Below are 11,242 nucleotides of genomic sequence, written 5' to 3'. Positions count from 1 at the left end.
GGCTATTGTGAGTCACACTGCTATGAGTATTAGTGTACAAATACCTGTTCAAGTCCCAGCATTTAATTCATTTGAGCATATACCCAGAAGTGGAATTGCTGGATTATATGCTAATTCTATGACCAATTACCATACTGTTTTCTCCTGGGGTTGTACCATTTTACATTCCCACTAATAGTGAACAAGGGTTCCATGAAATCACTAATTTTGCAATGACATTTTTCCTGATTATAGTTCATAGTAACTATAGAACACTTAGAGAATGCAAGAAAGCAAACCGTAGAAAATCAAATCCCCCTTTTTCTAACTACATTTGACCTGAATACGGGTTGTCCACAACAGGAAGGGGAGGGGTCATTTCCCTTGGACGATTCTATGACAGTGCTAGAGCGTGTGACCCAAGAATAGTACTGAGGCCTGCCCTGCCTGATCGCATCTACAGACCCGGGATCCCGGCTGTCCCACGACCCTAATCAATAATGTTCATGCAGTTAAACTGGCTTTTGAGTCATATTCGTGGGGTGTTCCCGGACGGGACACAGATATGGCGTGGGGTTGTCACATTCTCTGTGGGTCTGCCTCCTCATCTTTAAAAGCTACCTCAGGATTGATAAGGCAAAGCATAAAATCTTTGAGCAAAGTGATTCGTCTAGAGAAACGCGTTCTACAAACACACCATCTACGTCTCCAGAGTCGAGCTTTCCTTTTTCCACCAGAGGACACCCGAGGACGTGGAGCTGACAGCATCCCCGACAAACACGTAGAGGGAAAATTCCCGCCTATTTTCAGTTCTCCAAGTGTCTATTGGCTGATTCCACCGTCGATCCGCCATGTCCCCGCTTCCTCCTCCTATCACCGCCTCCGTTAATCTCTCGCTTTGTGCTCTCATTGGTCCTCCCCGCAGTCGCTCTGCTCCAGAGGCAGCCACTAGGAGTCGCAGGATTCGGGTTTTAAAAAACGCCGGCAATGAATCGGCTGAGCGGGCCGTTTGAACCCAAGGGGGCGCAGGTGGCGCTGGAGCAGCCTCCCTGCTGGCACACGTGGCTAGCGCGCTCCTAAGCCTACCCCAGACGCCAGCCTTTACGCCCGAACCGTGAAGGCGGAGAAGAAACCGCGGGGCCGAGACCTTCCGCGCCCTCCATGGACCCGCCCCGCCGGCGCCGCAAGCCCGAAACTCCGAGGAGGCGCACCGGGAGCCCGGCACCCGGCCCCCGCCGGCGGGGCGCCCCCGCAGGTAACCGGCCGCGGCCCCTTTCCCTCCAAGTTGTCCCCCTGCAGCCTGTCTGTGAGCTGGGCACGGCCGGGTCTACGTGCCCATTTCACAGACAAGAAAACCGAGGCTCGTTTGCGGAGCCTGACATCGAGCCCGATCTCCCTGCGCCTGGTCCGCTGGCCTTCCAGCATCTGTTCGGAGCAGGGCCCAAGTTTCAAGCCTGGGGAGGGACTGGGGAAGGCAGTTCCAAGAAGGAGAAAGGACTGGCCCAGACAACCTGGCTCCTAATACTAATACTTCTTGATGTACTAGGATTTGTTGAGTGCTTACCCCTAACTAGGCATTTTGGTAAACTTTTTACTTGAGTTATCTTAGTTTTATATATATTGTGCCCATTTTACAGATGAAAAAACTGAGCCACAGACAGGCCAGGTAACTTGAACAAGGTCACACAGCTTGTTCTGGCAGATGCAGGATTTCTAAAATTCAGTGTTTGTGCTTTTTTAAATTGCGAAATTACTGGCTGCTTTTTGTGACGATTTCAAGCAATTCTACTTTTAGAAGATGACCTTCCAGGTTTGTTTCATTTGTTTTTCCTTCTGTGACTGGCTGTGTTGGGGCTTACCCAGTGCCCTTAACTCAAGCAGTGCTCTCCCCTTGTTCCCTTCCCAACGTGGGTGCCCAGAAAGACAACTGGTCTGTGGTCCTTAGTTTCTGTTCTGTGGTCTTTGTTCTGGTGAATGAGAGATGCACCAACTGTACGTTGCGGCAACAATTGCTTTACTTGTCTTCTGCTACCTAGCCAAGAGCAGGGTGGAAAAGTACATTATAGGTTATTTATAAATGTTGTCATTGTGAATGAGATTTTTTTTTCTTTCTAAACATAAATAACCTTTGCAGCCAACCAATTTGCTGCATACTTTTGTTAATCCTAATAATCTTTTAGTTGCTCGATTGAAATTTTAAGTAGGCTATTATATTGTCTGCAAATAAAGACTTTTAAGTCTTCTTTTTCATTTTGATACATTTTATTTTGTATTGTATTAATGAGGCCCTGGGGCTACTACTGAAATAAGAGCGGTGTTTTAGCCATCTTTGTCTCATTCGTAATCTTAACAGGAATATTGTTAAGGATGGTGTTTGCAGTTGCTTTTTGATGTAGAAGCATCCCTCCATTCCTGGTCCATCTTTTCTCTCAGATGGACACTGACACTTCCTGGCAATCCTACTGCACTTGTTCAGCAATCTTGCTTTTCCCTTCTTCCAATGACTATTCCATGATTTTTTTCTTCCTCTTCAAATTCCTGCAGCTCCAACCCTACCTCACTGTAACCTGATGATGACCTTGCCCCAGGCTTCATTGAGGAAATAGAAGCCTCTAGATTGTATTCCCTTTATCTTCTCACAACAGAGAACCTAGGTATCTACCTTCCTATCCATCTACTGGGCTAGCGGTCATATTCTTCTCTCACCTTCCCAAAGCTTTCTGTTGTCCTCTCCACCTGCACTTCGATTTAAATTCCAACTCCTTACACTGGCATTCTGTAAATGTGCTCTGCTATTTCTAATCTAAAGAAAAAGAGCAGGGGTGGCTCCTTGTTCCCACATCCCCGTCTCCCTCATACTCCCCATTTCTCTCTACTGCCCTTGCTAGCTACCCATTTTAAAATAGCCAGACTTAAAAGTAGGTTTCCCCTCTTCCCAGAAATCCTTCAACGCATTCCCATCTGACTCCCCACAACCACTACCCCTACTTCTAGTACACTCGAACTACTCTCGTCGAGGTCAACAGCTACTTTAGTGTTGCCAAATCCAGTAGACATGTCTGTTTGATTCTTGCTGTCTCTCAGAAGCATTTGACACAGTGGACCACTTTCTCCTTGAAACACTGTCCCCTTGGCTTCCACGATACAACACACTCTCTGCAGTTCCTGCTTGTCGTTTCTTACTGCCTGGGCCACCTCTCTTCATCAGCTCGATGTTGGACTTCCTTGGTATCCTTTCCCTCACTTTCCCTTCCCAGGGAGTCACATCCCTTCCCATGACTCTAATTCCACTCATACATCAACAGCTCTCACATTCGTACTTCTAGCCCAGATCTCTCCTCTGAGCCCAGATTTGTATATCAACTGCCTCTCTACCTGAGTGCTCTTGGGTATGCCAAACTAACATACCAAAAACGAACTTTTGGTTACTCCCCTCCTACCTCTTCATCCCCACTTTCTCCCATTTCAGTAAATGGCACAACCATCCACCCAGTTTTTCAAGCCAGAAACCTGGGGCACATTCTTTTCTCTCACCCCCATGTACAATCCAAATGTAAGTTCATGCAATTGTACCTCCAAATTGCATCCTTAGTCATGTCACTTGTTGCCATCTGTACTCCCACCAGCCTAGTCCAAGCCTCCAGCATCCTAACCCAGCCACTACTCCACTTCCACACTGTCTCTTATGCAACAGCTGGAATGAACTTCAAAATGTAAGTGGATCCCCTCTCTATCCTGCTTAAAGCTCTTCCATGGCTTCAAACCTTAAGATTGAATCCCAACTCCTTATGTTGGCCTTTCAAGACCCAGCTGCTGAATGTTTAATCCCAGTTCTTTCCCATGATCTCTTTCATTGGCTACTTTTCATAACCGCTTGTTCTTGGGTCGTGGGTTTCCTATCTTACCTTACCCCTCTAAGGTTATAAGGTGTATATCTCTCAAAGTGTCTATCTCTTTGCGCTATGAACTCAGATTCCTCTGGTATTGGTTATTTTGTTTGTTGAGTTTGGTTCCTTCCTTTCATGGCGTTGGCCTTAAGTTGTTTGGTGGCCTTTCGTTGTGTTCCTATGACTGCATGTCTGTTTATTAAAGGCTGCCTCCAGTGACTGGTGGTGATGAAGGAGGCAGGTGCCAGCCAGTAGCTTACCTCCTGGGTATGGAGCCTCCCTCTTCTAAATGTCACCTGAGCACTGCCCTGGTTTTTTTGGCCCACGGCCCCTCACCCAGACCCAGGGAGTAAGTCTCCTCTGCCAGCTGCATAGTACAAGGCATCTCTGGATTGCCTCACCGTCCCTGTTTGCTCTTGCAGCTCTTCTAACCCTTTGTAATGAGTTCACTGTATTAAATCCCCTCAATTGAACTTCTTGGTATGGATTCTTTTTTTGTGGCTGGACCTTGAGTAACATTTGCAATGCTGATTTTATCCTTCAAAATGTTAGTTTTTGCGTGGATTTTTTTTCTTTCTTCCTTCTTTCCTTCCTTCCTTTCTTTCTTCCTTCCTTTCTTCTTTCCTTCCTTCCTTCCCTCAACTTATCAGAGGTTCATTCATTTTTATTGGTCCTTGATTTAATTTATGGAGCAACTATACTGTTTTTTTGTTTTACTCTTTTTCATTATTTTATTTTATTATTAGAATATTTCTTTAGCTCTACCTTCTTTGACTTAGTCTAATAATTCTCTTTCTACCGCTTGAGTTGAACGCTTGCCTCAGCTATCTTTTAATGTTCTTATTTTCTAACAGATAGATCTTGAGGCTATACGTTTTCCTCTAGTACAATTTGGCTCTATCTTATAAATTTTGAGATAATAGACTTTATTTTTATTCATTGCTAGATAGTCTCATTTCAATTAAGTTTCCTCTTCAACACAGAGTTAGAAGAATTTTAAGGTTTTGCATTCCTGTGTTTTTAATTTCTGATCAGAGATTTGAATTTTTTTTTTTTTTTTTTTTTGACTTCTACTTTGGAGAATGTTTTTAAGATTTGTTGTTGTTGTTGTTGCTAGGCTGTGAGCCAACGGCTCTGACTCCATAGTCTAACAACCTGACATTGGTACTGAGTTATGTTACTTCTGAGGTCCCACTTTGGCCACTAATGAGCTCTGGCTAACTGTCTTCACCTCTTTGGGCCTGAGGATAAACACTACAACAGAACTGTACTAGATAATCTCTCAGATTCCTTCCATCTCTGAAAAAAAGACCTAAAAACAAAATAACTGGTTTTCCAGTCTAGTTGGGAAAGATAGAAGAGATGCACAAGCTACTGTGTGGCCCCAAGGAGGAAAGTGACCCATCGGTTTGGAAAGGCTTGGGAGTCAGGGAAGACTGCATGTAAGAGTTGGCATTTAAGATAGTATCCTCAAAGGATCATTATTGAAGGTCAATAAGACCCTCAAAAGAAAGGATCATTCATTCCTTTAACAAGTACTTATTTAGCGCCTCTCTCCAGTTGCTGAAAATAAACACAGTGAATAAAATAGACAAAAACGCCTGCTTTTGTGGATTGTATTATGGTCTAGCAATTTGATGGTTTGACAGCCAAGCTACAAGGGACCACCTAGTTTCCACTGCACCTCACCTTTATGACCCAGGTCTTCTGCTCAGGCACTTCCTTCCATCGTCCCTCAGGTCGCCGGAGATTTCTGGTTCTGAAGGAGATCCGAAATCTTCAGAAGAGCACACACCTATTGTTAAGGAAGGCCCCATTCAGCCGCCTGGTGAGTTCCAGGGAGCTTCCTGTCAACCCCCGTGTCTCCTTTCTTTAAATTTCCCAGGTATTGGGGACCCTATCATCTTTTACCCAAATGGCTAAGGGACTCCTTCTCTAACCTAGTAGGGGATTCTTCATCTTCTGAAAACATGAGCCTGCCAAGGGTACTTTCCAATTCTTGATGGAATTAAGTTCTAACCCCCACCACCTTCGAAGAGGAGTTCTTTGATTATAAATAGGAACCGTCTCATCCAGCCACCCTTTTATCCCTATCCTCCCCTGGGAGATTGTATGCTCCTCTCCCCACCACGAGTAATAGACATGTCGATGCCTAAGCTCCCAGGACTTGACAACCGCTACTAGTTAGGTGCTAAGATTAAGGCCCAGGAAGGTGTAAGGGAAATGAAGATTCAGGGAGACTCAAGGAGAGGGTCTGTCTTCCCTTGAGTCTCTCTTCTTTTACTCTCTATCCTCCCCATGCCTCTTCTCCCTTGCTGCCCATGTCCACTCCTTCACAGGCAAGAGAAATATGTGTTAAATTCACTCGTGGTGTGGACTTCAATTGGCAAGCCCAGGCCCTGTTGGCCCTACAAGAGGTAAGAAGGGGGCCCAGGCACAGCGGGGAAGGGGTGAGTATGGGAGAGAGGTGTTCTAGAATTCCATAGGGTTGGCTGTGGGGTGTCTTGCCTCCTTGAAAAGAGCTACAAGAATGCCCAGGGTTTGGACGCTGAATCTAGTTTGGCGGGAGCAGAATTCCCCTGCAGTTCAGTCTCATTCTGTGGACAGTCTTTCCTATAGTCCTTTGAGCCCTCAGAGACTAAATTTGGCAGGTCCCTGTGAAAAAAGCAGCCCATGCTCCCTCTCTGGTGTCTTTCTACTTCTCTTTCTGCCCCAGGCGGCCGAAGCATTTCTAGTTCATCTCTTTGAGGACGCCTATCTCCTCTCCCTACATGCCGGCCGAGTTACTCTCTTCCCGAAGGATGTGCAGCTGGCCAGGAGAATCCGAGGCATTCAGGAAGGGCTCGGCTGAGATGCCACCAGTCCCGGTAAGCCTTTTCTGCTCACCAGAGAGTGGGGGGGGGGGCTGGCGGCGAGGTGGCACCCAGCTTCTTATCACTGGGTGGGAGTTTCTCTGGAGGAATTTCCCTTCTCCATCCTCAGTCCCTTCCCTTTGTTCTCGAGAAAAAGGTTTGATCTGGTTTTATCTTGAATATTTGGGAGTCTATGGCTCTTTTGTACAATGTTAAATAAAGAGGTTTTTCTGTTAAGTAATAACAGACAACCCAAAGCTCTGTCAGAGTTCAGCCTCTGTTTTACAAGGACCAGAAGACCTCATTTTGATTAAGGGAAAGTTTTCTTACTTTTGAAAACTCCTTGTTCGTAAATGTGATTCCTTAATTTCAGGGATGATACCAGGGACTCTATCCAGAGCCAGGACCAGATCCATGGAGTCCAGCTGCTGCTTGGACTTGCTGTCCATGAGCAGAGTGTGTGCATTGCTTTTGTAATTGGTTTTTTTAAGAAGGAGCAGACTGCATGGCTTTCCTATGCAACGGAGGTAATATATAAGAAAATCAACATGATTCCAGAGGCCTGAGCATTATTTTCGGATAAAGAGACTCCAAGCTTGACTTCAGTTTGTAAATTATTCATATGATTACGTGGTGATTCTGAAGACCTCAGATTTGTTGCGTTATGGCAGAAAAGGATATTTGCTTATTCTTTTAGATCTTTGTACCATTTAAATTTTTTACCATATGTATATTTACTTCTATTTATAACATAAGGGGAAAAATAAGAGAAGACCACTTCTGTCAGTTGCATGGAAGAGCCTGACATATCTCAGCATACAAATCTCTGTTCTTCTCTAAGCTTAATCTTAGTGGTAGCAGCAAGTGCTTATGGGGTCTGTGCCTGTCAACAAATTACAGTTGCTCAAAAATCTCAGTTGGGGTTAAAATTGAAAATCTTTTAAGGTTTGATGTTCTGGTTCTTCCTAGTAAATTTCTATCAAAATCATTCTAACTTATAGAATTTTATTATTTGTAAATCACAGAAGATGTATCATAGTTTATACTTTAGAATTTTTCATTTCAGAATTTTCAAGTGCCTTTTCAATGTTTTTACAGGTATATTTATAACTTCTTTGTGGAGAGATAATAAAAATAATTCTTTAATGAAAAAAATTTAAACAGTTACTCTTACAGCATACATGTATATTTTGTGTGTTAACATGAAGTTCTTCATTTGTACACTGTTTTCAAACAACTAACATTTAAACAAGAGAATCGTTTTGCCTTCAATGGAGTAAAGTGAGTAGATAAAAACCTTGCCCTTCTGTTGTAACTGAAAGCAGTTTAAGAGATTTCCAAACAAATAGGAAGTGCCACCCAAAGATTTTTAGATTTTTTTTTTTTTAGATTTGTATTAAAATATAGCTAACATACAATATTATTAGTTTCAGGTATACATCATAGTTATTCAACAGTATCCACCTGGCACTATATACAGAGTAATTACTACATTATTGATTACAGTACCATGCTATCACAATATTATTGACTGTATTTCCTATGCTGTATATTACATCCCCAGGACTTACTTATTTTATATCTGGAACTTTGAACCTCTTATTCTTCTTTATATTCCCCCCCCTTTCAAAATTTTCAATTGGAGTTGACATTTAATATTATTTTATATTAGTTTCAAGTGTATAGCATAGTGGTTAAACATTTATATAATTTAGGAAGTGATCCCCCGACTAGTATCCTCCTGGCACTATAAATAGTTATTACCATATTATTGATTATATTCCCTATACATTACATCCCCATGACTATTTTGTAACTTCCAATTTGTATTTTTTAATTCCTTCACCTTTTTCACCTTGCCCCTACCCCTCTCCCACCTGTCACCACGATAGATCTAGTACCCATCTGACACCATACATAGTTATTAGAATATTATTGACTATATTACTTATGCTATATCCTACAGCCCCATGACTACTGTGTAACACCCAATTTGTACTCCTTGATCCCTTCTCCTTTTCACTTACCCCCTCCCATCTGGCAACCATAAAAATGTTCTCTGTATCTATGAGTTTGTTTCTGTTTCGTTTGATTGTTTATTTTGTTCTTTAGATTCCACTTATAAGTGAAATCATATGACATTTGTCTTTCGCTGTCTGACTTACTATTCTCAGCACAATACCTTCTAGGTCCATCCATGTTGTCCCCCATGACAAGATTTTATTCTTTTTTAATAGCTGAGTAATATCCCACTGTATATACTCATATGTACCACCACTTCTTTATCCATTCATCCATTTAGGGACACCTAGGTTGCCTTCATATCTTGGCTTATGTACATTGTGCTGCAATGAACATATGGATGAGCACTTCCACTTGAAGTAGCATTTTGGGTTTGTTCGGATAAATTCCCAGAAGTGGGATTACTAGATCCTTCTTTGTCTCTTGTTACAGTCATTGTTTTAAAGTCTATTTTGTCTGGTATAAGTATTGCTACTGCAGCTTTTGTTTGTTTCCATTTTCATGAAATATCTTTTTTCACCCCTTTACTTTCAGTCTGTGTGTGTCTTTCAATCTGCAGGTGAGTCTCTTGTAAACAGCATATGTAACGGTCTTGTTTTGTTTTCTTTGTGTGTGTGTGTGTGTGTGTGTGTGTGTGTGTGTGTGTGTTTAATTGGGGAATATTGGGGAACAGTGTGTTTTTCCAGGGCCCATCAGCTCCAAGTCAAGTCGTTGTCCTTCAATCTAGTTGTTAGTTGTGAAGGGCGCAACTCAGCTCCAAGTCCAGTCATTTTCAATCTTAGTTTCGGGGGGGGCGCAGGCCACCATCCCATATGGCAATCAAAGCGGCAACCCTGTTGTTAAGAGCTCGCGCTCTAACCACCTGAGCCATCTGGCTGCCCCGGGCCTTGTTTTCTTATCTGTTCAGCTCCTCTACCTTTTGATTGGAGCATTTAACCCATTTACATTGAAAATAATTGTTGATACTGTGTTTCCCCAAAAATATGACCTAGCCGGACCATCAGCTCTAATGCGTCTTTTGGAGCAAAAATTAATATAAGACCCGGTTTTATTTTACTATAATAAAAGACTGGGTCTTATACAATATAATATAAGACTGTCTTATATTAATTTTTGCTCCAAAAGACGCAGTAGAGCTGATGGTCCTGCTAGGTCTTACTTTCAGGGAAACACGGTAGGTATGTAGTTATTCCCATTTTATTATTCATGGTTTTGGGTTGGTTTTTTTTTTTCCACCTTAAAGAAGTCCCTCTAAAATTCCTTGTAATACTGGTTTGGTGGTGATGAACTCCTTTAGCTTTTTCTTGTGTGATAAGCTCTTTATCTGTCCTTCAATTCCAAATGACAGCTTTGCTGGGTAAAATAGTCTTGGTTGTAGGTCCTTGCTTTTCATCATGTTGAATATTTTGTGCCAGTCCTTTCTGGCCTGCAAAGTTTCTGTTGAGAAATCAGCTGATAGTTTTATGGGAGCTCCCTTGTAGGTAACTAAAATAGCTTTTCTCTTGCTGTTTTTAAGATTTTCTCTTTGTCTTTAACATTTGGCATTTTAATTATAATGTGTCTTGGTGTGGGCCTGTTTGAGTTTATCTTGTTTGGGACTCTCTGCACTTCCTGCACTTGTATGTCTATTTCCTTCACCAGGTTAGGAAAGTTTTCTGTCATTATTTCTTCAAATAAGGTTTCAATTCCTTGCTCTCTCTCTTCTCCTTCTGGTCCCCCTATAATGCGAATGTTGGCATATTTGAGATTGTCCCAGAGGCCCCTTAAACTCCCTTCAATTTGTTGGATTCTTTTTTCTTGTTGCTGTTCTGATTGGGTGTTTTCTGCTACCTTATCTTCTAAATCTCTGATTTGATCCTCTGCTTCATCTAATCTACTGTTGATTCCCTGTAATGTATTCTTTGTTTCCATTATTGTAATCTTTATTTTCATTATTATAGCTATTATTATTATTTGTAATCTTTATTTCTGACTGGTTCTTTTTTATGTTTTCTATCTCCATTTTTATGTTTCCTATCTCTTTTTTGAAGTTCTCCTTGATACTGTTGAGAGCATCCTTATAATCAGTGTTTGGAACTCTGCATCTGGTAGATTACTTGTCTCCATTTTGTGCAATTCGTTTTCTGGAGTTCTGGTCTATTCTGTGGAGTGTGTTTCTTTGTTTCCCCATTTTGGATGCCTCCTTGTGTTTGTTTTTATGGAGGGCTGCTATGTCTTCTGTTGTTAGTAGAGTGGCCTTGTGTAGTAGGTGTGCTGTGGGGCTCAGTGATGCTGTCTTCCTGGTCACTTGAGCTGTGCACTCCAGGTGTGTCCCTCGTGTGGGTCGTGTGTGCCCGCCTCGTGATTGAGCCTTGGTTGCTGTTTGCACATCAGTAGGAGGAATTGACCATGAGACTCATTGGTTGTGAGGACTGGCCTTGACTACAGTGGAGGAATTGTGGTGCAAGGGCTGACCCTACAGAGCGGGATCTGCCTCAACAGGGCTCTGGTGTCTGTCCAATC

General features: G+C 42.6%; 1 protein-coding gene across 1 annotated transcript; it reads left to right on the top strand.

The window, feature by feature from the left end:
• Positions 1–916: 916 nt before the first annotated feature.
• On the top strand, positions 917–8,166 carry CENPA (centromere protein A). Its single transcript, XM_033124770.1, has 5 exons — positions 917–1,234; positions 5,606–5,694; positions 6,206–6,283; positions 6,583–6,733; positions 7,092–8,166. Exons 1-4 carry the CDS (start codon positions 1,141–1,143, stop codon positions 6,715–6,717), a joined length of 396 nt encoding a protein of 131 aa, XP_032980661.1. The 5' UTR covers positions 917–1,140; the 3' UTR covers positions 6,718–6,733; positions 7,092–8,166.
• The last annotated feature ends 3,076 nt before the right edge of the window (positions 8,167–11,242 follow it).

The sequence above is a fragment of the Rhinolophus ferrumequinum genome, chromosome 13, assembly GCF_004115265.2.
Source record: "Rhinolophus ferrumequinum isolate MPI-CBG mRhiFer1 chromosome 13, mRhiFer1_v1.p, whole genome shotgun sequence".
Taxonomy (NCBI): domain Eukaryota; kingdom Metazoa; phylum Chordata; class Mammalia; order Chiroptera; family Rhinolophidae; genus Rhinolophus; species Rhinolophus ferrumequinum.
The sequence above is the reverse complement of the archived record's forward strand: the minus strand, read 5'-3'. Positions and strand labels throughout refer to the sequence as shown.